Below are 26939 nucleotides of genomic sequence, written 5' to 3' on the forward strand. Positions count from 1 at the left end.
GCGAATTTTCTCACTTTCCATGATCGCTGCCTATCTGCCAGCAGTTTTTCAGTGTCCGCATGTTTTTTCTAACAGTGTTCAGGCTTGTGCTGGTAACTTTTATGTATTGTTCTTATCTTGAAAATTTACCCGTACAAATTTGAGTCTATCAACAAATGCCAAAGAGTCAACATGTAATAAATACATTAAAAAACAAAAGTTTAAGGAAGGTGTGCTGGGTCCTCGAAAGGATGTGGGAACACTTATCCAAGAACAAACATCAATGCAGAAGACACTAGTTACCTACTTTTTAACAATAGTTTGAAGCTTGAACCAGAATCACACGTTGAACATTATGCCACCAACTCTTTGAGATAACTAAAAATGTTATTTAGACAATGACAGTTGTAGTCCGTATATCTCCCTGTGGGTAAACAGCCTGAATGTATTGGCACTGCTCATCGTCCGATTCTGAAATCTGTTAACCATATTCAGACTATGTACCGCTAAGGTCTGATCTTTCATTGGGAATACTGAAACCTGTACCTACTATACAAAATGCAACACAATCTTTCTTATTTCTAGAGTTTTCAGCTGAGAAACAGTTCAAGTATGGCAATTTTACTGAGGACCATAAATTAGACATGTGTTAGTCTTCCCACAGCTACATTTTGCTTGGAAAACATTAAGGGCATAGCAAGATAACACCTATGGGAACAATTCTAAACTGCCTGCTTCGAGGTATGTGCATAGACCCAGGTACTGCTAGCACAAAAATAGCTTGTTGCCTATGAAATCCTAATTTCAGAATCTTTGGATTCTTTCTCTTGTGGAACGAGGCCGAAATTAATCACTTGTGTTCTTAAATGTTTGTCCCTTTTCGTGACCACTCACCAGTAAAATGTCATCAAACCTCATGGTAAAAATATATATTAAAAATATAAAAATAAATGAAAAAGTCAGTGGATACGAAGTGAGCTGCAGGTTAACTTCATACTGGCTCCTCCTACTGTCAACAAAAGCCTTAACTGATACAAACAATAATACAAGGCCAGCCACTACAAAGCAGAATGTTCCATAGCAAGTGAATCTAGACATGCTGCACAATACCTAGTTTGTGGGGGGGAAGGGGGGGGGGGGGGGGCGAAGGAGCAGATGGAGGAGTAAAGTGTGCAGTTGGATAAGTGTCATACCCTTCATATTTTTCTGGTCATAGAAGCAGCTTGTGGGCAGTTCTGCTCCCGTTTTTAAGAAGATCTACCGAGAATCAGAATGACTGTCACAAATACACAATAGGTCCACACATTTGTGCTACAAAAGTGAAAGGAATGACACTTTTCAAAAAGCTTGAATTTATTATAAAAGACTACTAGGCTTAAGTGGAAGTGCACATTTTAATGTCCAGATACAAAATCCCACAGTTAGATGGCAGAACATCACGAAATATGCTACTTGGTAATTATTTTACAAAGCATCTTAAAATATCCAAAGAACCCAAGCCAATGGTTAGAGAGCTGAAAATACCTTTCAGGCCCATTACCGTAAAAAACGGACATCACAAAATCCCTTATATTAATGTAAACAAAATAACTTTCTTCCAAATTTGTGTTCATACACAATTTTAGTCATGGTTTTCTGGAGTGGCACTCCTTGCAGGACTTCCCGATGGTGAACGACTAAAAGAAATAAAGAAATACATTAATGAGAGAAGGAGGGGAGGGGAGGGGGGAGGGGTGGAAAAAGGGAGGGGGGTCGGAGAAACATAATTATTTCCTCACCTTTGCGTCTACAAATTATCCATAGTAAAGTATACAATCCGGTGCAACATTATTTAATAGTCTATAACACCACTGCGGAAAATATACAAAATAAAGTTTCAGCCACCTTCTATGTGCTTCCACTACGTAATACACCCAAGCACATTTGGTGTTCTATGTATGTTTGAATAAAGTTAGTAAAACTTAGCAGCAAGCTAAAACTACATACAAAGAACAGTAGGAAAGATTGGTAATCACTCAGAAATATACTTGGCATTGAATGACATGTTCTGCCCCAGGTTTATTCCATAGATTGAAATATTCAGTTTCAGACTACATAGTAGAACACACCTTGAAAATACAAATGCTAGTTTAAAAATTGTGTATTCATAGGCTTTGCTTTCGACTAAGTACTTCATTGCTAGAAGCCTGATTAAAATGGCTGCCCAACTTAAGGCACTACACCTCTACAACATATTCAGTTTCTGTCACCTCGGTTATTTTCTCATTCAATAATGGAAGTTATATTAAGGATATAGAGGATTTGGGGTTTAGGGCAGCTCATGTGCCTGAAGGACCGCAAATAAAGGAGTTGCTGTGCTAGATATAAATTCTGTGATTCCTCCCAACTTCACTCGTCCTATCAGACTCTGAATATACTGGGTTCCAACTTCTTTTGGAAGTCAATTAATGTCTGGACATAGATCAGGTTTTGACACTTTTTTGTAGCTTGTTGTAAGTTTTGGAGCTCCAGACAAGTGGGCACTAAGCATTACATCTTAGTTTGGACACTGCGTGTTTCATTTGAATATTAGGAGGACAAAGGTATCCATTAGCTGACTGCATCTACCGGAGGCAGGCTCCATTTCTCTTGCAATTTGGATGGCACATCCATAACCGTCAAAAGGATTAGTCTCCAGAACACTAACAAAGGAAAAATTACTTACCTATAACTAGAGTTCTCCAACTTTGCTGTATTACAATTGACGGACGATTTAGAGCCTGTAGACTGGGAATATGTGAATCTATGAAGTATAAGTGTTCCCTTACATTTAAATAACACTGTCAGCCATAGACTGTCGGTACACTACTGACCTCATTAGTTGACCTGAACTCTGGTGAATGAGGTGAAGAGCTCCAACTCTCCACAGAGGCAAACATGAGCAGATTTCCACAGCTGGCCAAGAATATGTGCAGTGCAAGCCTCATCACCAAGGAGGTGGGATGGTCACATGTGACTAAGATACAGAGGCTGGAGAAGGATAAGCTACTTACCTGCAATCAGTTCTCTTCTTCCAGGGGAATCCTCAAAGTCATAAGCACTGAATATTCCCACCCATGTGCTGGGACCCTGGAGCGCACGCACGTGTGTTTGTATATATATGGAAAATGTCACTTACCCAGTGTACATCTGTTCGTGGCATGAGATGCTGCAGATTCACATGCTGTGCATTATCCTGCCATCTAGTGTTGGACTCTGAGTGTTACAAGTTGTTTTTCTTCGAAGAAGTCTTTTCGAGTCACAGGACCGAGTGACTCCTCCCTTTCGGCTCCATTGCGCATGGGCGTCAACTCCATCTTAGATTGTTTTCCCCGCAAAGGGTGAGGTAGGAGTTGTGAGTATACTGGAGGTGCTCATGCAATGGAGTAGTAATGTATGTACATAGTGTGTATTCAAATAATATTTATTTACATATTTACAATTTTCATGCAACTAAAAACGGCTACAGGCTCCTGGGGAGGTGGGAGGGCGCATGTGAATTTGCAGTGTCTCATGCCACGAACAGATGTACACTGGGTAAGTGACATTTTCAGTTCAATGGCATGTGTAGCTGCAGATACACATGCTGTGCATAGACTAGTAAGCAGTTATCTCACCAAAAGCGGTGGCTTAGCCTGTAGGAGTTGAAGTTGTCTGAAATAATGTTCGTAGTACAGCCTGTCCTACTGTGGCTTGTTGTGTTGTTAACACATCTACACAGTAATGTTCTGTGAATGTATGAGGCGTAGACCATGTGGCTGCCTTACAGATTTCTGTCATAGGTATATTTCCTAGAAAAGCCATTGTGGCGCCTTTCTTCCTAGTGGAGTGCGCCTTTGGCGTAAGAAAATGAGTTACTTACCTGTAACTGTGGTTCTCCAGTATTGGTATCTTTCATAGATTCACATGCTTGAATCATTCCCCGTCGTCGAAGTGGGAGTCCCACGGTACATAGAAAGCAATAATTAGATTTTTTTTTAATTTTTTTTATATTGAAGTCAATAGGAGAAACACCTTAAATTGTAGAACTATCAGCCTCTTTAGAAAGAGCCCAAATTTCAGCCAATCAGGCGTGACTACCCCTTTAGAATCCTCAGCACAGAGGCTCAGTCTCTCAGATTTCTCCGCACTAGAGATTACCAGAAAAAAACAAGGAGGTGAGCCCCTCTGGAGAGGAGGGTGGGTCGCATGTGAATCTATGAAAGATACCAATACTGGAGAACCACAGTTCCAGGTAAGTAACTCATTTTCTTCTCCAGTATTGGGGTATCTTTCATAGATTCACATGCTTGAATCAGAATAGCCAGCAGCAAGAAAAAAGTTTGATTCCTGTAACACCAATAGTATGCCTATGTATAATGCATGCTATTTGAACTTATATAGGCAATAAACATTTGCAAATCAACTGTTAACCATATTAGCTATCTAAACTATATATATATATATGTATATAAAAATATATATATAAATATATAAAAATATATACCTATACACACTCACATGAAACTATATACTTAAAATTATCCTTCAAACAGTACACAGAGGACGGAGGGTAAGAGGTTATTGGCTCACCTTATGCAAATAAATTACGTAATACCGCTTGTCCTACCGCAGCATCCACTTTGTCAGTAGCCTCTAGGCAAGAATGCTGTGTGAAAGTATGAGCACGTGTCCATGTTGCCGCCCTGCAGATCTGGTTCAGAGGGACTCCAGCGAACAGAGCTGCTGAAGTGGATACCGCTCTAGTGGAATGAGCTCTGACACTGAATGATAATGGCTTCCCTGCCAACTGGTGGCACAACTGTATGGCAGAAGAGATCCAGCGCGCTATGCTCTGCTTAGTAACTTCTTTACCCCTTATTGATCTTTCCATAGCTGATAAATAGTTGCTTAGATTTACGGAAGCCGCTTGTCCTTTGTATATAAAATTTTAAACACCGTTTAATGTCTAGAGAGTGTAGAGCTCATTCCGCTGCAGTTTGTGGATTTGGAAAAAAAATTCTGAGAACCATGGGTTCATTTAGGTGAAAAGATGATGGAACCTTAGGTATAAACTTTGGATTAGTTCTCAAAATGACCACCTCTGGCTTGAATTGGAGGAAAGGTGGAGAAATTGTGAAGGCTTGGATATCGCTGACCCTCTTTGCCGACGTCAAGGCCAGAAGAAGGGCTGTTTTAAAAGAGATGAATTTGAGATCCACCCTATGAATGGGTTCAAACGGATGTTTCATTAATTGGGAGAGCACAATGTTCAAATGCCATTGCGGCGCAGGACGATGAATTGGTGGAAACATCCTAAATAAACCTTTGAGAAATTGTTTTATTATTCTGGACGACCATAGAGAAGGCGACTGAGACGTCCGTCGGAAACGGGATATGGCAGCCAGGTGCACCCTGATAGATGAATGTGAAAGACCGGATTTAGCCAAATGCAACAAATATGGCAAAATCTGTTCAGGAGATGACCTTAGAGGATGAACGTTGGAAGTTGAGCACCATAAGCAAAACCTCTTCCACTTGAACTTGCATGTTCGGTTTGTAGACTGAGCCCTGGCACAGGCAAGCACCTCCCTGCAATCTGGAGGGATATCTAGTCCATCGAATTCATAGAATTCAGGAGCCAGGCTGATAAACGAAGAGATGTCGGGTTGGGATGACGAACCTGACCCTGGCTCACTGTTAACAAATCCGGTATTGTCTTTAGTCGAATGTGAGGTTGTTCCGAAAGTAATAGAAGTTCTGTGAACCAGAACTGGCGTGGCCATCTGGGAGCGATTAATAGAATCCTGCATTGTTCCCTCTTCATCTTTTGCAGAAGTCTCGGGATGAGTGGAAGCGGGGGAAAAGCGTATGCATAAATCCCTGACCATCTGATCAAAAACGCATTCCCCTTTGATCCCTTCTGCGGTCACCAGCTTGCGAAGTGTTGGCATTTCTTGTTTTCTCTGGTCGCGAACAGATCTAGACTGGGTTTGCCCCAACGACGAAAGAGACGGTCGAGAACTGACTGATTGAGTTCCCACTCGTGGCAGCTGATTCGAGTCCTGCTTAGGGCATCTGCCCAGGTGTTGGTGATCCCTGGGAGATGTTCTGCTCTGATGGAGATTCGATGCTGAATTACCCAATGCCACAGTTTCTGCGCCTCCAGAGATAATGCTCCAGATTTTGTGCCTCCTTGCTTGTTGATGTAATGCATGACCGTGGTATTGTCTGTTCTTATCAAAACTGAAGAATTTCTGATGTTCGTGAGGAAGGATTTGAGTGCCAAGGCAACCGCTCTTAACTCCAATACATTTATGTGGAGAGTTGACTCTTGAGTGGACCATTTTCCCCTCACGGAAAGATCCTGCAAATGAGCACCCCATCCCTCTAGGGATGCATCTGTTATTACGTGCATGGTCCTGTCCTTCAGAAATGACAAACCGTCTGAGACGAGGGGAGTTTCCTTCCACCACCTGAAAGCCTGCTTTGCTGAAGGGGTTATTCGAATTACATCGTCGAAAAAGCCTTCTATTTGTTTCCATTGATTGTCTAATTGCTGTTGAAGTGTCCTCATGTGCAGACAACAGTTCTTTATCAATGGAATGCAAGACGATAGCATCCCCAGAAAAGACTTGTAAGTCCGCACTGAAGCTGAGACGTGCTGCTAAGTCTCGAAGTTTCTTTCGCCTGTCCTGTGAAGCAAAGGCTTTCGCCTGAACAGTGTCCAAGATGGCTCCTAGAAACGTGATGTTCTGGGTGGGATCTAGGTGATACTTGGGGTAATTGACTGTCAAGCCCAAAGCTCCGAAAAGGGATAGACATGTCTCTGTGTCTCTGGCAGCCTTCGATGTTGTATGTGCCTTTATTAGCCAGTCGTCTAAATACGGGAACACCTGTATCCCTAATTGTCTGAGGTGGGCCGCCACCGGTGCCAAAACCTTGGTGAATACTCTTGGGGCCGACCTGAGGCCAAAAGGCAACACTCTGAACTGGTAATGAATGCCTGCAACCCTGAATTGCAAGAATTTCCGATGATGGGGGTGAATGGGAATGTGGAAATATGCATCCTGAAGATCTAACGATGTCATAAAATCCCCTCGGTTGAGCAGGCGCAGGACGTCTTGAAGAGAGATCATGCGAAAAGATTGTTTCTTGAGGTATTTGTTGAGCGAACGAAGATCTAGAATAGGCCTCCAGTCCCCTGTCTTCTTCCGGATAAGGAAAAAGCGGGAGTAAAAACCTGTTCCCCTCTGGCTCCTTGGTACGACCTCTATTGCTCCCTTCTTCATTAAAATAGCAATCTGATCCATAAGCTCGTTGAGATGGGCTGGCGGGGGACCTCTTGGTGGTACCTGAGGGGGAGGTTGGTTGAATTCTAGTGTATGTCCCCGGTTGATAATATCCAGTACCCATTTTTTCTGAAGTTATTCTGGACCACTGGTGTAGAAATTTGGAAATTCTGCCCCCTATAAGAGTGTTGATATAGGGGCTGGATGCAGACACTTGATGAGGGTCACTGCTTCCTTGCCGTCTCCTTGGCCTTGAAAGCCGACTTTCCTCTCGTTTGTTGCCTGAAGCGAGAGGAGGACTGTTGACGAAAGGAATGCGGTTGTTGCTGGCCGAAGGTTGATCGAAATTGACCTTGGTAAGAAGAGTAATGACAATATTGTTGAGAGCCTCCTCTATATGAAAAGGTTCCTCTCCCTCTCGCTCCCCGAAAGGGCTGTCTTTTGTATTGTAGCGTTGCCAGAGATCTGGCTGTCTCAGTGTCTGCTTTAATAGACTGCAACGCATCATCGACATGCTTGCCAAACAAAAGCTCGCCATCATACGGCATGTCCAGAATCTTCAATTGCACTTCAGGCCTAAAAGAGGTAGCCTTAAGCCACCCCTGGCGCCTGAGTACGGCCGCCCCGGCCAACTGGCGAAAACCTGTAGAGGAAACATCAATGGAAGAGTCTATGATTTCAGCCGAAATCTTTTCACCTTCTTGTAGAATCCTACGTGCTTCTACTCTACTGCCCTCGGGTAACATATCTATGAATTGTGACATGTCAGACCACATCTGGCGATCGTATCTCCCCAGGATTGCTAGAGAGTTAGCTGCTCTCACAGTGGTGGCCGCCATAGTTGAAAACTTTTTGCCTATGGAGTCCAAACGACATCCTTCCTTGTCTGGGGGGGCAGTCAGAGATGCAGATGGATTCCTGGACCTCCTCTGAGCTGCCTGCGAAATAACCGAATCCGGTTTAGGATGGCTGATCAAACATGCTGGGGAGTTGTCTGGCGCCTTATATTTCTTCTCAAGTCTCGGCAAGACTGCGGGAATGGAGGACGGAGTCTGCATGACCTTTAGGCCTTCCTCCCAAATGAAATCAATAATGGGTATGGCCCTTACTGACTTCCTAGTGTCTTCTTTAAAGTCATAAAGAAAGCAGTCTGACTGCTTCGAAGTAATTGGCATCTGGAATCTTTTCGCAGCTCTTTCCATGACACTATGGAAGCCACCAATGTCCTGCGGTGGAGAGTCCACTGGTGGTGGTGTAGAAGGAGATGGAGTTTGGATTTGATACTCATCCCATTCAGGAATGAGAGAGTCAGAGTCCTGTATCTCACCTTCTTCTTGCTCCTCCTCGGATGAAGGTGAAGCAATACCCTGAGCAGATGAAGGTGCTGTGGTAGGGTCCGGAAATTCTGAAGGTCTAGCCGGAGTGGACACTGGTGTCTGCGGAGGTTGTACCGGTGTAGAAGAACCAGCTGGAGGAAATCTCGAATAATAATCCTGCATCATCTGTTGAAGGTTGTTTATCAACGAGACCGGCATCTGAACTGTCTGTTCTTGTTGTCCTTGAAGTTGTAGATGACTTTGATCCTGCTGGTCTGAATAAGGCTGAAGATCCTCCTCTTCATCCTCCTCTTGGCACTTAATGCGTAGTTCAGATGGACTACGTGCCACCGGAAAAAAGCCGTCATCAGAATAAACATCATCGTCATCATCTTCGTCTGCAAATAGATGCTGCGGAGGAATTGGTGCAACCTTACTGGGCGATGTATGTGATGGAAGCAATAAAGAAGACTTGCTCTTTATAGGTAAAATTCTCTGCGGCAGGTAAGGAGATTTTCCAAAATGAGGATAATGAGTCGTCGACGGAGCTGCCGTCGACGGAGCACTCGTCGATTGTGTTCTCGTCAACGGTGTAGGCGTCAACGGAGCCGTCGTCGGTGGAGTCGCTATCGATGCCGCCAGCGTCGACGAAGTTGCCGTCGACGATGTCAATATTGCTACGCCATCTGTCGACGGGGTTGCCGTCGACGGGGTTGTAGTCGACAGGTGCGCCGTCGGTACTTTCGTCGGTGAAATCGACGGTGATTTTGTGAATTTTCTCGTCGATGAATGCGTCGACGGTAAAGATTTCAGCTTCTTACCCGTCGACGGCTTCTTTGTGATCTTCAGGGTGTGCGACGACGATGGACCATACTTCAAACTCACTGACGTTATCGTCGTAGATGATAGCGGAGACAAAGTTACTATCATCGGTGATGGAGGAGCCGTAAACGTGGCCATCGCTGTAGTCGAAGGAAGGCCTGTCGTCGACGGTGTAGATTTTCTGGCCGTCGACGGAGGCAGTGAACTTGAAGGCCTTTTAAGCTTCTTTGATGAAGAAGCAGGTGTGGATGGCTCTGAGTGAACCTTGCCACATGCTACCTTGGATGTTGAAGGTAGTTCCTCCGGTTGTCCTTAAATGCATGCAGCTTCTTAGCTGACTTACTGCTCGTAGGGGATAGGCTCTCCACAGACCTCTTCCTTTTCTTTGAGGTCACTGAAGTGTCACTCTCCTCCTCAGAAAGAGCTTCCCTTGCCTTTCTTTTCTGGAGCCAAAGTAGGAGCCTGGCTTCTCTGTCCCTCAGAGTCTTGTTGGGAAAGGTCCTGCAGATCTTACAGTCCTTGACCTTATGCTCTGGATGTAAGCAGTAGATACATTCCTTGTGAGGGTCCTCACAGTGAAGTCTCAATTTTCCACAGGTCCCACAAGGCCTAAACAGACCGTTTCTTACTGTAGACATGATGGAAAACTTCTGCAGTAAAAGCAAAGTGAAAGTTTCTAAGAATTTCTCTTGAAGAGATAGAAAACTGAGCAGAGCTCAGGGAGACTCCCTTACACACGACGTGAAGTAGAAAATCTGAGAGACTGAGCCTCTGTGCTGAGGATTCTAAAGAGGTGGTCACGTCTGATTGGCTGAAATTTGGGCTCTTTCTAAAGAGGCTGATAGTTCTACAATTGAAGGTGTTTCTCCTATTGACTTCAATATAAAAAAATAAATAAAAAAATCTCATTATTGCTTTCTATGTACCGTGGCACTCCCACTTCGACGACGGGGAATGATTCAAGCATGTGAATCTATGAAAGATACCCCAATACTGGAGAATAGGTAGATCTCTTTTTGCTTTCATATAGCAGATCTGAATACATTTCACTATCCATCTGGCAATGCCTTGTTTGGATATTGGATTTCCTGCATGAGGTTTTTGGAAGGCTACGAACAATTGTTTTGTTTTGCGAAACTGTTTTGTTCTATCAATATAATACATCAGTGCTCTTTTAATGTCTAATGTATGTAAGGCTCTTTCGGCTACTGAGTCTGGTTGTGGAAAAAAGACTGGGAGTTCCACTGTTTGGTTTAGGTGGAACGGTGATATAACTTGATAAGAATTTGGGATATGTACGGAGAACCACTATGTTTATGTATTTGTATAAAGGGTTCTTGTATAGTAAATGCCTGTATTTCACTTACTCTTCTAAGAGCTATCACATCTATTAGGAAGGCTACTTTCCAGGTTAAGTATTGCATCTCACAAGAGTGCATGGGTTCAAATGGTGGACCCATGAGTCCTGTTAATACAATATTGAGGTTCCACGAGGGGACTGGTGGTCTTCTCGGGGGTATGATTCTTTTTAAACCCTCCATAAATCCTTTGATGACTGGGATTCTAAAAAGTGAAGTAGAATGTGTAATCTGCAGATAGGCAGATATAGCTGTGAGATGTATTTTAATAGAAGAAAATGCCAGTTTAGATTTTTGTAAGTGTAATAAGTAGCTTACAATGTTTTTTGCGGAAGCATGAAGTGGTTGAATTTGATTATTATGGCAGTAATAAACAAATCTTTTCCATTTGTTTGTGTAACAATGTCTTGTAGTAGGTTTTCTAGCTTGTTTAAAACCCTCCATACATTCTTGTGTAAGGTATAAATGTCCAAATTCTAAGACTTCAGGAGCCAGATTGCTAGATTGAGTGATGCTGGATTCGGGTGTCTGATCTGTTGAGTTAAAAGTTCTGGTCTGTTTGGTAGTTTGACATGAGGTACTACTGACAGGTCTAGTAGTGTTGTGTACCATGGTTGGCGAGCCCAGGTTGGTGCTATTAGTATTAGTTTGAGTCTGTTTTGACTCAATTTGTTTACCTGATAAGGAAGGAGTGGGAGAGGGGGAAAAGCGTAAGCAAATATCCCTGACCAACTCATCCATAACGCATTGCCCTTGGACTGAGGGTGTGGATACCTGGACGCGAAGTCTTGGCATTTTGCGTTTTCTTTTGTTGCGAAGAGGTCTATTTCTGGTGTTCCCCAGCGTAGAAAGTAAGTTTGTAGTATCTGGGGATGAATTTCCCATTTGTGTGTTTGTTGGTGATCTCGACTGAGACTGTCGGCCAACTGGTTTTGAATCCCTGGGATGTATTGTGCTATTAGGCGAATGTGATTGTGAATCGCCCAATGCCAAATCTTTTGTGCTAAGAGACACAGTTGTGATAAGTGTGTCCCTCCTTGTTTGTTTAGGTAATACATTGTTGTCATGTTGTCTGTTTTGACAAGAATGTGTCTGTGGGCTATTAGTGGTTGAAATGCTTTCAATGCTAGAAACACTGCTAACATTTCTAAATGATTTATATGCAGTTGTTTTTGCTGAACATCCCATTGTCCCTGTATACTGTGTTGGTTGAGGTGTGCTCCCCACCCCATCATAGAAGCATCTGTTGTGATTATGTATTGAGGCACCGGGGCTTGGAATGGCCGCCCTTTGTTTAAATTTATAGGATTCCACCATTGAAGCGAGAGGTGTGTTTGGCGGTCTATCAACACTAGATCTTGAAGTTGACCCTGTGCTTGTGTCCATTGTGCTGCTAGGCACTGTTGTAAGGTCCGCATGTGTAGTCTTGCGTTTGGGACAATTGCTATGCATGAAGACATCATGCCTAGGAGTTTCATTACAAACCTTACTTGATAGTGCTGGTTTGGGTACATGTTTGACATATTTTGGAAGGCTTGTACTCTTTGTGGACTTGGAGTGGCAATCGCCTTTTGTGTGTCGATTGTTGCTCCTAAATATTGTTGTATTTGGCACGGTTGTAGATGTGATTTTTGGTAGTTTATAGAGAACCCTAGTTTGTGTAGGGTTTCTATGACGTATTGTGTCTGTGTCTGTGCCTTTTGTTAGTTCTTCTATTGCCGTATCGACCTCCGGCCCAAACAATTGTTGTTGGTTGAACGGCATATTCAGCACAGCCTGCTGGATTTCTGGCTTAAATCCTGAGCTCCGTAACCATGCGTGCCTACGAATGGTTACTGCAGTGTTCACTGTCCTTGCCACCGTGTCTGCTGAGTCCATAGCCGACCTTATTTGGTTGTTAGAAATAGTTTGACCTTCCTCAACAACCTGTTGGGCACGTTTTTGGTACTCTTTGGGAAGGTGTTGAATGAGATGTTGCATTTCATCCCAATGTGCCCTGTCGTATCAAGCCAGTAGAGCCTGAGAATTGGCAATCTGCCATTGATTGGCTGCCTGTGCTGCCACCCTCTTGCCTGCTGCATCGAATTTCCGACTTTCCTTGTCGGGCGGTGGTGCGCCTCCTGAGGATTTGGAGTTTGCCCTGTTTCGGGCTGCTCCCACTACCACTGAATCAGGAGTTAATTGTTGGAGTGATAAACACAGGGTCCGTTGGGGGAGGTTTATATTTCTTCTCCACCCTAGTGGTGGCTCTGCCTTTTACTGGGTCCTGGAACACTAGTTTGGCGTGTTTTAAACATGCCTGGAAGCATTGGCAAGCTTTGGTATGAGCTGTGAGTTAATGACAAGGTGTTGAACAAAAAGTTGTTGTAAGGAAATGCCTCCTTGACATGGTTACCCCCTGACTTTTTGCCTTTGCTGATGTCAAGTTATGATTTGAAAGTGCGCTGAGGCCTGCTAACCAGGCCCCAGCACCAGTATTCTTTCCCTAACCTGTACCTTTGTTTCCACAATTGGCACACCCTGGCATCCAGGTAAGTCCCTTGTAACTGGTAACCCTGGTACCAAGGGCCCTGATGCCAGGGAAGGTCTCTAAGGGCTGCAGCATGTCTTATGCCACCCTGGGGACCCCTCACTCAGCACAGACACACTGCTCTCCAGCTTGTGTGTGCTAGTGGGGATAAAAAGACTAAGTGGGGATAAAAACACTAAGTCGACATGGCATTCCCCTCAGGGTGCCATGCCAACCTCACACTGCCTACAGGTATAGATAAGTCACCCCTCTAGCAGGCCTTACAGCCCTAAGGCAGGGTGCACTATACCATAGGTGAGGGCATAAGTGCATGAGCACTATGCCCCTACAGTGTCTAAGCAAAACCTTAGACATTGTAAGTGCAGGGTAGCCATAAGAGTATATGGTCTGGGAGTCTGTCATGCACGAACTCCACAGCACCATAATGGCTACACTGAAAACTGAAGTTTGGTATCAAACTTCTCAGCACAATAAATGCACACTGATGCCAGTGTACATTGTATTGTAACATACACCCCAGAGGGCACCTTTGAGGTGCCCCCTGAAACCTTAACCGACTAACCGTGTAGGCTGACTGGTTTTAGCAGCCTGCCACACACCAGACATGTTGCTGGCCACATGGGGAGAGTGCCTTTGTCACTCTGTGGCTAGTAACAAAGCCTGTACTGGGTGGAGGTGCTTCTCAGCTCCCCCTGCAGGAACTGTAACACCTGGCGGTGAGCCTCAAAGGCTCACCCCCTTTGTTACAGCACCCCAGGGCACTCCAGCTAGTGGAGTTGCCCGACCCCTCCGGCCACGGCCCCACTTCTGGCAGCAAGGCCGGAGGAGATAATGAGAAAAACAAGGAGGAGTCACTGGCCAGTCAGGACAGCCCCTAAGGTGTCCTGAGCTGAGGTGACTCTGACTTTTAGAAATCCTCCATCTTGCAGATGGAGGATTCCCCCAATAGGGATAGGAATGTGTCCCCCCCCCTCCCCTCAGGGAGGAAGCACAAAGAGGGTGTAGCCACCCTCAGGGCTAGTAGCAATTGGCTACTAACCCCCCAGACTTAAACACACCCCTAAATTCAGTATTTAGGGGCTCTCCAGAACCTAGGAACTCAGATTCCTGCAACCTAAGAAGAAGAGAACTGCTGAACTGAAAAACCTGCAGAGAAGACGGAGACACCAACTGCTTCGGCCCCAGCTCTACCGGCCTGTCTCCCCACTTCTAAAGACACTGCTCCAGCGACGCGTTCCCAGGGTCCAGCAACCTCTGAAGCCTCAGAGGACTACCCTGCATCTAGAAGGACCAAGAACTTCTGAGGACAGCGGCTCTGTTCCACAAAGACTGCAACTTTGCAACAAAGAAGCAACTTTGAAACAACACACGTTTCCCGCCGGAAGCATGAGACTTTGTACTCTGCACCCGACGCCCCCGGCTCGACTTGTGGAGAACAAACACCACAGGGAGGACTCTCCGACGACTACGAGATCGTGAGTAGCCAGAGTTGACCCCCCCTGACCCCCACAGCGATGCCTGCAGAGGGAATCCCGAGGCTCTCCCTGACCGAGACTGCCTGCTTCAAAGACCCGACGCCTGGTAAAGACTCTGCACCCGCAGCCCCCAGGACCTAAAGGATCTGACCTCCAGTGCAGTAGCGACCCCCAGGTGGCCCTCTCCCTTACCCAGGTGGTGGCTACCCCGAGGAGCCCCCCCCCTTGCCTGCCTGCATCGCTGAAGAGACCCCTTGGTCTCCCATTGATTTCTATTGCGAACCCGACGCTTGTTTGCACACTGTACCCGGCCGCCCCGTGCCGCTGAGGGTGTACTTTCTGTGCTGCCTTGTGTCCCCCCCAGTGCTCTACAAAACCCCCCTGGTCTGCCCTCTGAAGACACAGGTACTTACCTGCTGGCAGACTGAAACCGGGGCACCCCCTTCTCCATTGAAGCCTATGCGTTTTGGGCACCACTTTGAACTCTGCACCTGACCAGCCCTGAGCTGCTGGTGTGGTAACTTTGGGGTTGCTCTGAACCCCCAACGGTGGGCTACCTTGGACCCAAACTTGAACCCCGTAGGTGGTTTACTTACCTGCTAAAACTAACAAACACTTACCTCCCCCATGAACTGTTGAAAATTGCACTGTGTCCAGTTTTAAAATAGCTATTTGCCATTTGTGTGAAAACTGTATATGATATTTTGCTACTTCAAAGTTCCTAAAGTTCCTACATGAAATACCTTTCATTTGAAGTATTACTTGTAAACTTTGAACCTGTGGTTCTTAAAATAAACTAAGAAAATATATTTTTCTATACAAAAACCTATTGGCCTGGAATTGTCTGAGTGTGTGTTCCTCATTTATTGCCTGCGTGTGTACAACAAATGCTTAACACTACCCTCTGATAAGCCTACTGCTCGACCACACTACCACAAAATAGAGCATTAGAATTATCTCTTTTTGCCACTATCTTACCTCTAAGAGGAACCCTTGGACTCTGTGCATGTTATTTCTTACTTTGAAATAGTACATACAGAGCCAACTTCCTACAGGTGTGATGAGTGCGGTGGGGACGGTTGTGGTGAAAACCTTGGTGGTGGGGATTTTTCTGTAGCCACCTTCGCCTTAGGCTGCATTTCTGTCTCCTGAAATGCAAGTTTCCTTTTAGACTTGATTGGAGATAGAGTTTGTATTTTTCCAGTCTCTTCCAAGATATGCAACCTTCTTTGTGTATGGTCCGGTTCTTCCATACTTATTTCCTGCTCAAATCTATGTCTTTCCTTCATTTGGCTGGAAAGTCCCTGCTCTTCTGTGTAGGAGCTTCTTTTCGTCTCCGAAGCCGCTTTTTTCGGTACCAAGGTTTCAGATATAGTCTTTTTCGGTTCGGAAGATATTTTTCTCACTTTAGGTGAGTCGAACTCTTAGTGTCGAGCTCGTTCGGTGCCGGAATCTCGACCGGAGTCGGAAGTCTTCGGCAAATCCCTGGCCTTTTTTGGTGCCGATGTTTGGTCACCTTCTTTTCGATGGGTTAAGCCATGGCCTGTTGGCGGTGGTGTCCTCTTGGCCTTAAATGTCTTTTTGTGAGTTTTGGACGGGGCAGGTTTACTCACTGTTCGCTGCACCGTTGAGGTTCGGTCACTTTCGGATACGTCCGAGTCTGATCCCTGGATGGAGATTCTTTCTTCCTCCTCGACGTCGAGCTGCTCTCTCGGTGTCGACGCCATTTGCAGTCTTCTTGCTCGTCGATCTCTTGGGGTCTTTTTTGATCGAAACTCTCGACAAGCCTCGCAAGTATCCTCCCTGTGTTCAGGTGATAAACACAGATTACAGACCAGGTGCTGGTCTGTATAAGGATACTTCGAATGACACTTAGGACAGAAGCGGAAGGGGGTCCGGTCCATTGGTCGGGCCGACCAGGCCTTGGTGAAGAACGGAAGCCCCGAAGGGCCGCCGGAGCGCTCTTGCTGTCGGTGCCGATACAGTAACACTAACCCGGTACCGAACGATGATAATACCGTCAAATTTTCGATAATTTAGCTAACCTTCCCGATTTGAAATACGGAACGAAGAGGAACACGTCCGAACCCGATGGCGGAAAGAAAACAATCTAAAATGGAGTCGACGCCCATGCGCAATGGAGCCGAAAGGGAGGAGTCACTCGGTCTTGTGACTCGAAAAGAGTTCTTAGAAGAAAAACAACTTGTAACACTCCGAGCCCAACACTAGATGGCAGGTTAATGCATAGCATGTGTATCTGCAGCTACACATGCCACGAATGGAAAATGTCACTTACCCAGTGTACATCTGTTCGTGGCATTAGTCGCTGCAGATTCACATGCTGTGCACAGTCCGCCATCTGGTGTTGGGCTCGGAGTGTTACAAGTTGTTTTTCTTCGAAGAAGTCTTTTCGAGTCACAAGACCGAGGGACTCCTCCCATTTCGAGTCCATTGCTCATGGGCGTCGACTCCATCTTAGATTGTTTTGCCCGCAGAGGGTGAGGTAGGAGTTGTGTATGCTAGTAATAGTGCCCATGCAATGGAGTGAATGCGTATGTACATAATAAAGTTTTAAGTAATATATTTACAAATGTACAAATGTTTAAGATCTACTTCTAAACGGCTACAGACTCCCGGGGAGGCGGATGGGCGCATGTGAATCTGCAGCGACTAATGCCACGAACAGATGTACACTGGGTAAGTGACATTTTCCGTTCGATGGCATGTGTAGCTGCAGATACACATGCTGTGCATAGACTAGTAAGCAGTTATCTCCCCAAAAGCGGTGGTTCAGCCTGTAGGAGTTGAAGTAGTTTGAAATAATGTTCTTAATACAGCTTGACCTACTGATGCTTGTCGTGCAGTTAGCACATCTACACAGTAGTGCTTGGTAAATGTATGAGGCGTAGACCATGTTGCTGCCTTACATATTTCGTTCATTGGAATATTTCCTAGAAAGGCCATGGTAGCACCTTTCTTTCTGGTTGAGTGTGCCTTTGGTGTAATAGGCAGTTCTCTTTTAGCTTTAAGATAGCAGGTTTGAATGCACCTAACTATCCATCTAGCAATGCCTTGTTTTGAAATTGGATTTCCTGTATGAGGTTTTTGAAAGGCGACAAATAATTGTTTTGTCTTTCGAATTAGTTTTGTTCTGTCAATGTAGTACATTAGTGCTCTTTTGATGTCTAATGTATGTAGTGCTCTTTCGGCTACGGAATCTGGTTGTGGAAAGAACACTGGTAATTCTACCGTTTGATTTAGGTGGAACAGTGAAATTACTTTTGGTAAAAATTTAGGATTGGTCCGTAGAACAACTCTATTTTTGTGTATTTGAATAAATGGTTCTTGAATGGTAAATGCTTGAATCTCACTCACTCTTCTTAGAGATGTGATGGCAATTAAAAATGCAACTTTCCACGTTAAGTATTGCATTTCACAAGAGTGCATGGGCTCAAAAGGTGGTCCCATGAGTCGTGTTAGGACAATGTAGAGGTTCCATGAAGGAACTGGTGGTGTTCTTGGTGGTATAATTCTCTTTAGGCCTTCCATAAACGCCTTTATGACTGGTATCCTAAACAATGAAATTGAGTGTGTAATTTGTAGGTAAGCAGAAATTGCCGTAAGATGTATTTTAATGGAAGAGAAAGCTAGGTTAGATTTTTGCAAATGTAGTAAGTATCCTACTATTTCTTTTGCAGATGCGTGTAAAGGTTGAATTTGATTATTATGGCAGTAATAAACAAATCTTTTCCACTTATTTGCATAGCAGTGTCTAGTGGTAGGTTTTCTAGCTTGTTTTATGACCTCCATACATTCCTGTGTGAGGTCTAAGTGCCCGAATTCTAGGATTTCACGAGCCAAATTGCTAGATTCAACAATGCTGGATTTGGATGTCTGATCTGTTGTTTGTGTTGTGTTAACAGATCTGGTCTGTTGGGTAGTTTGACATGAGGTACTACTGAAAGGTCTAGTAGTGTTGTGTACCAAGGTTGCCTTGCCCATGTTGGTGCTATTAGTATGAGTTTGAGTTTGTTTTGACTCAACCTGTTTACTAGATATGGAAGGAGAGGGAGAGGTGGAAAAGCGTACGCAAATATCCCTGACCAGTTCATCCATAGAGCATTGCCTTGGGATTGATCTTGTGGGTACCTGGATGCGAAGTTTTGGCATTTTGAGTTTTCTTTTGTTGCAAATAGATCTATTTGAGGTGTTCCCCAAATTTGAAAGTAATTGTTTAGTATTTGGGGGTGAATTTCCCATTCGTGGGTTTGCTGGTGATCTCGAGAGAGATTGTCTGCCAACTGGTTCTGAATCCCTGGAATAAATTGTGCTATTAGGCGAATGTGGTTGTGAATCGCCCAATGCCATATTTTTTGTGTTAGGAGGCACAACTGTGCCGAGTGTGTCCCTCCTTGTTTGTTTAGATAATACATTGTTGTCATGTTGTCTGTTTTGACAAGAATGTATTTTTGGGTTATTATGCTAGCTAGAAATACTGCTAACAGTTCTAAGTGATTTATGTGAAACTGCCTCTGATGTATGTCCCATTGTCCTTGGATGCTGTGTTGATTGAGGTGTGCTCCCCACCCTGTCATGGAAGCATCTGTCGTTATGACGTATTGTGGCACTGGGTCTTGGAAAGGCTGCCCTTTGTTTAAATTTGTACTGTTCCACCATAGAAGCGAGATGTATGTTTGGCGGTCTATCAACACCAGATCTAGAAGTTGACCCTGTGCTTGTGACCATTGTGATGCTAGGCACTGTTGTAAGGGCCGCATGTGCAATCTTGCGTTTGGGACAATGGCTATGCATGAAGACATCATGCCTAGGAGTTTCATTACCATTTTGACTTGTATCTTTTGTGTTGGATACATGGCCTGTATTACCTTGTGAAATGTTTGAACCCTTTGTGGACTTGGAGTGGCAATCCCTTATGCTGTGTTGATTGTCGCTCCCAAGTATTGCTGTGTTTGACACGGCAAAAGGTGTGATTTCGCGTAGTTGATTGAGAAACCTAGCCTGTGAAGGGTCTGTATGACGTAGTTTGTGTGCTGTGAACATTGTCTTAGCGTGTTGGTTTTGATTAACCAGTCGTCTAAGTACGGAAACACATGTATTTGCTGCCTTCTGATATGTGCAGCTACTACCGCCAGGCATTTTGTAAAAACTCTTGGCGCAGTTGTTATTCCGAATGGCAACACTTTGAATTGGTAATGTATTCCTTGGAATACGAACCTTAGGTATTTCCTGTGTGAAGGATGTATTGGTATATGGAAATACGCATCTTTTAGATCTAATGTTGTCATGTAGTCTTGCTGTTTGAGCAGTGGGATTATGTCTTGTAACGTGACCATGTGAAAGTGGTCTGTTTTGATGTAAGTATTTAGTGTTCTGAGATCTAGTATTGGTCTCAGAGTTTTGTCCTTTTTGGGTATTAGAAAGTACAGTGAGTAAACTCCTGTGTTTTTCTGTTGAATTGGAACTAATTCTATTGCGTCCTTTTGTAGCAATGCTTGAACTTCTAGTCCTAGAAGATCTATATGTTGTTTTGACATATTGTGTGTTTTCGGTGGGACGCTTGGAGGGAATTGGCGAAATTCTATGCAATAACCATGCTGGATAATTGCTAAGACCCAAGTGTCTGTTGTTATTTCCTCCCAAAGTTTGTAAAATTGGCTTAGTCTTCCCCCCACAGGTGTTGTGATGGGGGTGTGTGACTTGTGAGTCAATGCTTATTTTGAGGGGTTTTGGGGCCTTGGAATTTTCCTCTATTTTTTGGGAATTGGCCCCCTCTAAATTGCCCCCGAAAACCTCTCCTTTGATATTGACCCTGGTAGGTAGGCCTTGTTTGTGAGGTTGTGGTTTCTGTGGGTTGACCTCGAAACCCTCCCCTAAAAGGTGTTTTCCGAAATGTGCCTCTGCTCTGCGGGGAGTAGAGTGCGCCCATGGCTTTGGCTGTATTGGTGTCCTTTTTGAGTTTTTCGATAGCAGTGTCTACCTCCGGCCCAAACAATTGCTGTTTATTAAACGGCATATTGAGCACAGCCTGCTGGATTTCCGGTTTGAACCCAGAACTGCGCAGCCATGCGTGCCTTCGTATTGTGACTGCAGTATTTATTGTCCTTGCAGCTGTATCTGCTGCATCCATGGAAGACCGTATCTGATTATTTGAGATACTTTGTCCCTCTTCCACCACCTGTTGCGCTCTTTTTTGGAACTCCTTGGGTAAGTGTTCGATGAAATGTTGCATTTCATCCCAGTGAGCCCTGTCGTATCTTGCCAAAAGTGCTTGTGAATTGGCAATACGCCACTGATTTGCTGCTTGTGCTGCAACCCTTTTTCCTGCAGCATCAAATTTGCGGCTCTCCTTGTCTGGAGGTGGTGCATCGCCTGAGGTATGAGAGTTGGCTCTCTTACGAGCTGCCCCCACAACTACTGAGTCTGGTGTTAGTTGTGTTGTAATATATATTGGGTCTGTGGGCGGTGGCTTATATTTTTTCTCCACCCTTGGAGTTATGGCTCTGCCTTTAACTGGATCCTGAAAAATTTGTTTTGAATGTCTTAGCATTCCTGGGAGCATGGGAAGGCATTGATACTGGCTATGGGTGGAGGATAGGGTGTTAAAGAGAAAGTCATCCTCAATTGGTTCCGAATGTAAGGAGACATTGTGAAACTCGGCTGCTCTTGCGACCACCTGTGTATAGGATGTACTGTCCTCAGGTGGTGACGGTTTTGTAGGATAAGAGCCTGGGCTATTGTCAGACACTGGAGCATTGTAGAGGTCCCATGCATCGGGATCATCCTGACTCATTGTGGTATGAGCTGGTGAGTGCATCAGTGGTGGAGAGGTTGCTGGTGATGCATGTATTGATGGTGGTGGAGACGGTGGTGGGGTTGTTTTCCTTGCCACCTTTGCATGTGGTTGCTTGTCCTTTTGTTGAAAGGCAAGTTTCCTTTTTATTTTGATTGGGGGAAGAGTGGTTATCTTCCCTGTGTCCTCATGAATATGAAGCCTTCTTTGTGTGTAGTCAGGCTCTACAGCTTGAAGCTCCTCTCCAAATCTGTGTAATTGGGAGGTTAATCCATGTTCCTCTGTATAGGAACTAGTTCTCGGTTCCGAGGCTGGCTGTTTCGGAACCGAAACCTTTTCGGAAGTCTTTTTAGGCTCCGAAGAAACCTTCTTTGTTTTCGGCGTGGCGTCTCGGTGCCGAAATTCTTCGGTGCCGCTGTCGCTGTGCCGTAGTTCCTCGGAGCCGCTGTCTCAGCTCCGAGGTTGCTGTGTGGCGGTATCTCGACCGGAGTCGGATGACTTCGACACCAGCATGCCCTTTTTCGGTGCCTTGGATGGGTCACCTAGTTTTCGGGTTAAGCCATGGCCTGTTGGCGGTGGCGTCCCCTGGGCTTTTGTAGACTTCTCGTGAGTCTTGCTTTTCGACGTCTTACTCACGGTTTGGTGTGTTTCTTCGGCGTCGAGTTCTTCAGAATCCGACTCGCGGATGGAGAAAGCTTCTTCTTCCTCCTCGAAGCGTTCTTGACCTGTTGGCGTGGACGCCATTTGCAGTCTCCTGGCTCTTCGATCTCTCAGCGTCTTTCTCGACCGAAACGCTCGACAGGCTTCACAAGTATCCTCCTTGTGCTCGGGGGACAAGCACAAGTTACAGACCAGATGGTGATCCGTATACGGATACTTGTGATGGCATTTTGGGCAGAAGCGGAATGGGGTCCGTTCCATGAGCCTTGAAGTCGCACGTGGCCGGGCCGACCAGGCCCCGACGGGGGATCGAAAAAACCCCGAAGGGCCACCGGAGCTCTTCAGAATTCGGTGTCGATGTGTTCTAACTAACCCGATACCGAACGCAAACAATACCGATGTTTTTTTCCGAGATTCTAACTAACTTTCCGACCCGAAACACGGAGCGAAAAGGAACATGTCCGAACCCGATGGCGGAAAAAAAAACAATCTAAGATGGAGTCGACGCCCATGAGCAATGGACTCGAAATGGGAGGAGTCCCTCGGTCTTGTGACTCGAAAAGACTTCTTCGAAGAAAAACAACTTGTAACACTCCGAGCCCAACACCAGATGGCGGACTGTGCACAGCATGTGTATCTGCAGCTACACATGCCATCGAACATATATATATATATATGGAAAATGTCACTTACCCAGTGTACATCTGTTCGTGGCATGAGACGCTGCAGATTCACATGCTGTACATATCCCGCCATCTAGTGTTGGGCTCGGAGTGTTACAAGTTGTTTTTCTTTGAAGAAGTCTTTGAGTCACGAGATCGAGGGACTCCTCCCATTTCGGCTCCATTGCGCATGGGCATCGACTCCATCTTAGATTGTTTTCCCCGCAGAGGGTGAGGTAGGAGTTGTGTATATAGTAATAGTGCCCATGCAATGGAGTAAGTATGTATGTACATAATGTGACTAAAAGTGATATATTTACAAATGTACAAGTTTTAAAAAGATTTTGTCAACTTTGAACGGCTACAGGCTCCCGGGGAGGGCGCATGTGAATCTGCAGCGTCTCATGCCACGAACAGATGTACACTGGGTAAGTGACATTTTCCGTTCGATGGCATGTGTAGCTGCAGATACACATGCTGTGCATAGACTAGTAAGCAGTTATCTCCCCAAAAGCGGTGGTTTAGCCTGTAGGGGTTGAAGTTGTTTGAAATAATGTTCTTAATACTGCTTGTCCTACTGTGGCTTATTGTGTTGTTAACACATCCACGCAGTAATGCTTGGTAAATGTATGAGGCGTAGACCATGTGGCTGCCTTACAGATTTCAGTCACTGGTATGTTTCCTAGAAAAGCCATGGTGGCACCTTTCTTTCTAGTGGAGTGTGCCTTTGGTGTAATAGGCAGTTCTCTTTTGCTTTTATATAACAGGTTTGAATACATTTAACTATCCATCTGGCAATCCCTTGTTTGGATATTGGATTCCCTGTATGAGGTTTTTGGAAAGCAACAAACAATTGTTTTGTTTTGCAAATTTGTTTAGTTCTATCAATGTAGTACATTAGTGCCCTTTTGATGTCTAATGTATGTAATGCTCTCAGCTACAGAATCTGGTTCTGGAAAGAACACTGGGAGTTTCACTGTTTGATTTAAGTGGAACGGTGAAATTACTTTAGGTAAGAATTTTGGATTTGTGCGTAGAACTACTTTATGTTTGTGTATTTGTATAAAGGGTTCTTGTATGGTAAATGCTTGTATTTCACTTGCTCTTCTGAGAGATGTGATAGCTATTAGAAAGGCTACTTTCCATGTTAAGTACTGTATCTCACATGAGTGCATGGTTCAAATGGTGGACCCAAAGGTCGTGTTAATACGATGTTGAGGTTCCACGAAGGAACTGGTGGTGTTCTTGGTGGGATAATCCTTTTCAGACCCTCCATAAATGCTTTTATAACTGGGATTCTGAATAATGAAGTTGAATGCGTAATTTGTAGATAAGCCGAAATTGCAGTCAGATGTATTTTAATGGATGAAAAAGCTAAGTTGGATTTAAGTGTAGTAGGTAGCTTATGATGTTTTTAGCAGATGCGTGTAATGATTGAATCTGATTATTATGGCAGTAATAAACAAATCTTTTCCACTTATTTGCATAGCAATGTCTTGTGGTTGGTTTCCTAGCTTGTTTTATGACCTCCATGCATTCTTGTGTAAGGTCTAGGTGTCCGAATTCTAAGATCCAGGAGCCAAATTGCTAGATTGAGCGATGCTGGATTTGGGTGTCTGATCTGTTGTTTGTGTTGAGTTAACAGATCTGGTCTGTTTGGCAGTTTGATATGAGGCACTACTGACAGTTCTAGTAGTGTTGTGTACCAAGGTTGTCGTGCCCAAGTTGGTGCTATCAGTATGAGTTTGAGTTTGTTTTGACTCAATTTGTTTACTAGATACGGAAGGAGTGGGAGAGGGGGAAAGCGTATGCAAATATCCCTGACCAACTCATCCATAATGCATTGCCTTGAGAGTGAGCATGTGGGTACCTGGATACTAAGTTTTGGCATTTTGCGTTTTCTTTTGTTGCAAATAGGTCTATTTGCGGTGTTCCCCATCTTTGGAAGTAAGTTTTTAGTATTTGGGGATGAATTTCCCATTCGTGGATCTGTTGGTGATCCCGAGAGAGATTGTCGGCTAACTGATTTTGAATTCCTGGTATGAACTGCGCTATTAGGCGAATGTGGTTGTGAATCGCCCAATGCCATATTCTCTGTGCCAGGAGACACAACTGTGTCGAGTGTGTTCCTCCCTGTTTGTTCAGATAATACATCGTTGTCATGTTGTCTGTTTTGACAAGAATATGTTTGTGGATTATTAGAGGTTGAAATGCTTTCAACGCTAGATATACTGCTGGTAGTTCTAAGTGATTTATATGAAGCTGTCTCTGCTGAGTGTCCCATTGTCCTTGGATGCTGTGTTGGTTGAGGTGTGCTCCCCACCCTACCATGGAAGCATCTGTTGTGATCACGTATTGAGGCACTGGGTCTTGGAAAGGCCGCCCTTTGTTTAAATTTATAGTATTCCACCATTGAAGCGAGGTGTATGTTTGGCGGTCTATCAACACTAGATCTTGAAGTTGACCCTGTGCTTGTGACCATCGTGATGCTAGGCACTGTTGTAAGGGCCGCATGTGTAATCTTGCGTTTGGGACAATGGCTATGCATGAGGACATCATGCCTAGTAGTTTCATTACTCATTTTACCTGGAACCTTTGGTTTGGGTGCATGGCCTGTATTACGTTTTGGAATGCCTGTACCCTTTGTGGACTTGGAGTGGCAATCCCTTTTTTGTGTTGAAGGGTTTCTATAACGTACTTTGTGTGTTGTGAACACCGTTCTTGCGTATTGGTTTTGATTAACCAATCGTCTAGATACAGGAACACATGTATTTGCTGTCTTCTGATATGGGCTGCCACTACGGCAAGGCATTTTGTAAAAACTCTTGGCGCTGTTGTTATTCCGAATGGCAACACTTTGAACTGGTAATGTACTTCTTGGATTACAAACCTTAAGTATTTTCTGTGGGAAGGATGTATGGGTATATGGAAATACGCATCCTTGAGGTCTAATGTAGTCATGTAGTCTTGTTGTTTGAGCAATGGGATCACATCTTGCAGTGTCACCATGTGAAAGTGATCTGATTTGATGTAAAGATTTAAGGTTCGGAGATCTAAAATGGGTCTTAGAGTTTTGTCTTTTTTGGGTATGACAAAGTACAAGGAGTCAACACCCGTTCCTTTCTGATGATTTGGTACTAGTTCTATTGCATCTTTTTGCAACAACGCTTTATCCTCCAGCTGTAATAGATCCATGTGTTGTTTGGACATGTGTGTTTTCGGTGGCACATTTGGAGGGAATTGTAGGAATTCTATGCAATAACCATGTTGGATAATGGCTAGGACCCACGTGTCTGTTATTTCCTCCCAGTTTTGATAAAATTTTGTTAGTCTCCCCCCCACTGGTGTTATGTGTTGGGGATTTGTGACACTGAAGTCACTGTTTATTTTGCGGGGTCTTGGGACTTTGGAACTTTCCTCTAGTTTTAGGTAACGGTCCCCCTCTGTATTGTCCCCGAAAACTTCCCCTCTGATACTGGCTCTGGTATGTGGGCCTTGTTTGTGAGGTTGAGGGTTCTGTGCTCTGTCCCCGAAACCCCCCTCTAAACTGTGTTTTTCGAAATGTGCCTCTGCCCTGTGGCGAGTAGAGTGCGCCCATGGCCTTGGCCGTATCTGTGTCCTTTTTAAGTATCTCGATAGTGTCCACTTCCGGCCCAAACAACTGCTGTCCGTTGAAAGGCATATTTAGCACCGCCTGTTGAATTTCTGGCTTGAATCCTGAGGTGCGTAGCCATGTGTATCTCCGTATGGTGACCGCTGGATTTAAGGTTCTTGCAGCTGTGTCTGCTGCATCCATTGCCGACCATATCTGGTTATTAGAGATACTCTGGCCTTCTTCCACCACTTGTTGCGCACGCTTTTGGAACTCTTTGGGTAGATGCTCTATGAAGTGTTGCATTTCGTCCCAATGAGCTCTATCGTATCTTGATAGCAAGGCCTGTGAATTGGCAATGCGCCATTGGTTGGCTGCTTGTGCCGCAACCCTTTTCCCCGCTGCGTCGAACTTGCTACTTTCCTTGTCGGGTGGTGGTACATCT

The 26939-nt window shown here is 44.7% G+C and overlaps 1 protein-coding gene across 4 annotated transcripts in view; it reads right to left on the minus strand.

The window, feature by feature from the left end:
* Positions 1–1308: 1308 nt before the first annotated feature.
* The window catches only part of SRSF7 (serine and arginine rich splicing factor 7), a 193639-nt gene continuing 168008 nt past the window's right edge, over positions 1309–26939 (minus strand). For 3 of the 4 annotated variants that reach the window (XM_069235100.1, XM_069235099.1, XM_069235098.1), the window contains one exon: positions 1309–1655. In XM_069235100.1, coding sequence (XP_069091201.1) covers positions 1601–1655 — 55 coding nt within the window. In that variant the 3' untranslated portion in view covers positions 1309–1600. The remainder of the gene's footprint in view (positions 1656–26939) is intronic. The other variant, XM_069235101.1, reaches the window with a different exon arrangement.

Source organism: Pleurodeles waltl, chromosome 5 (assembly GCF_031143425.1).
Source record: "Pleurodeles waltl isolate 20211129_DDA chromosome 5, aPleWal1.hap1.20221129, whole genome shotgun sequence".
NCBI lineage: Eukaryota > Metazoa > Chordata > Amphibia > Caudata > Salamandridae > Pleurodeles > Pleurodeles waltl.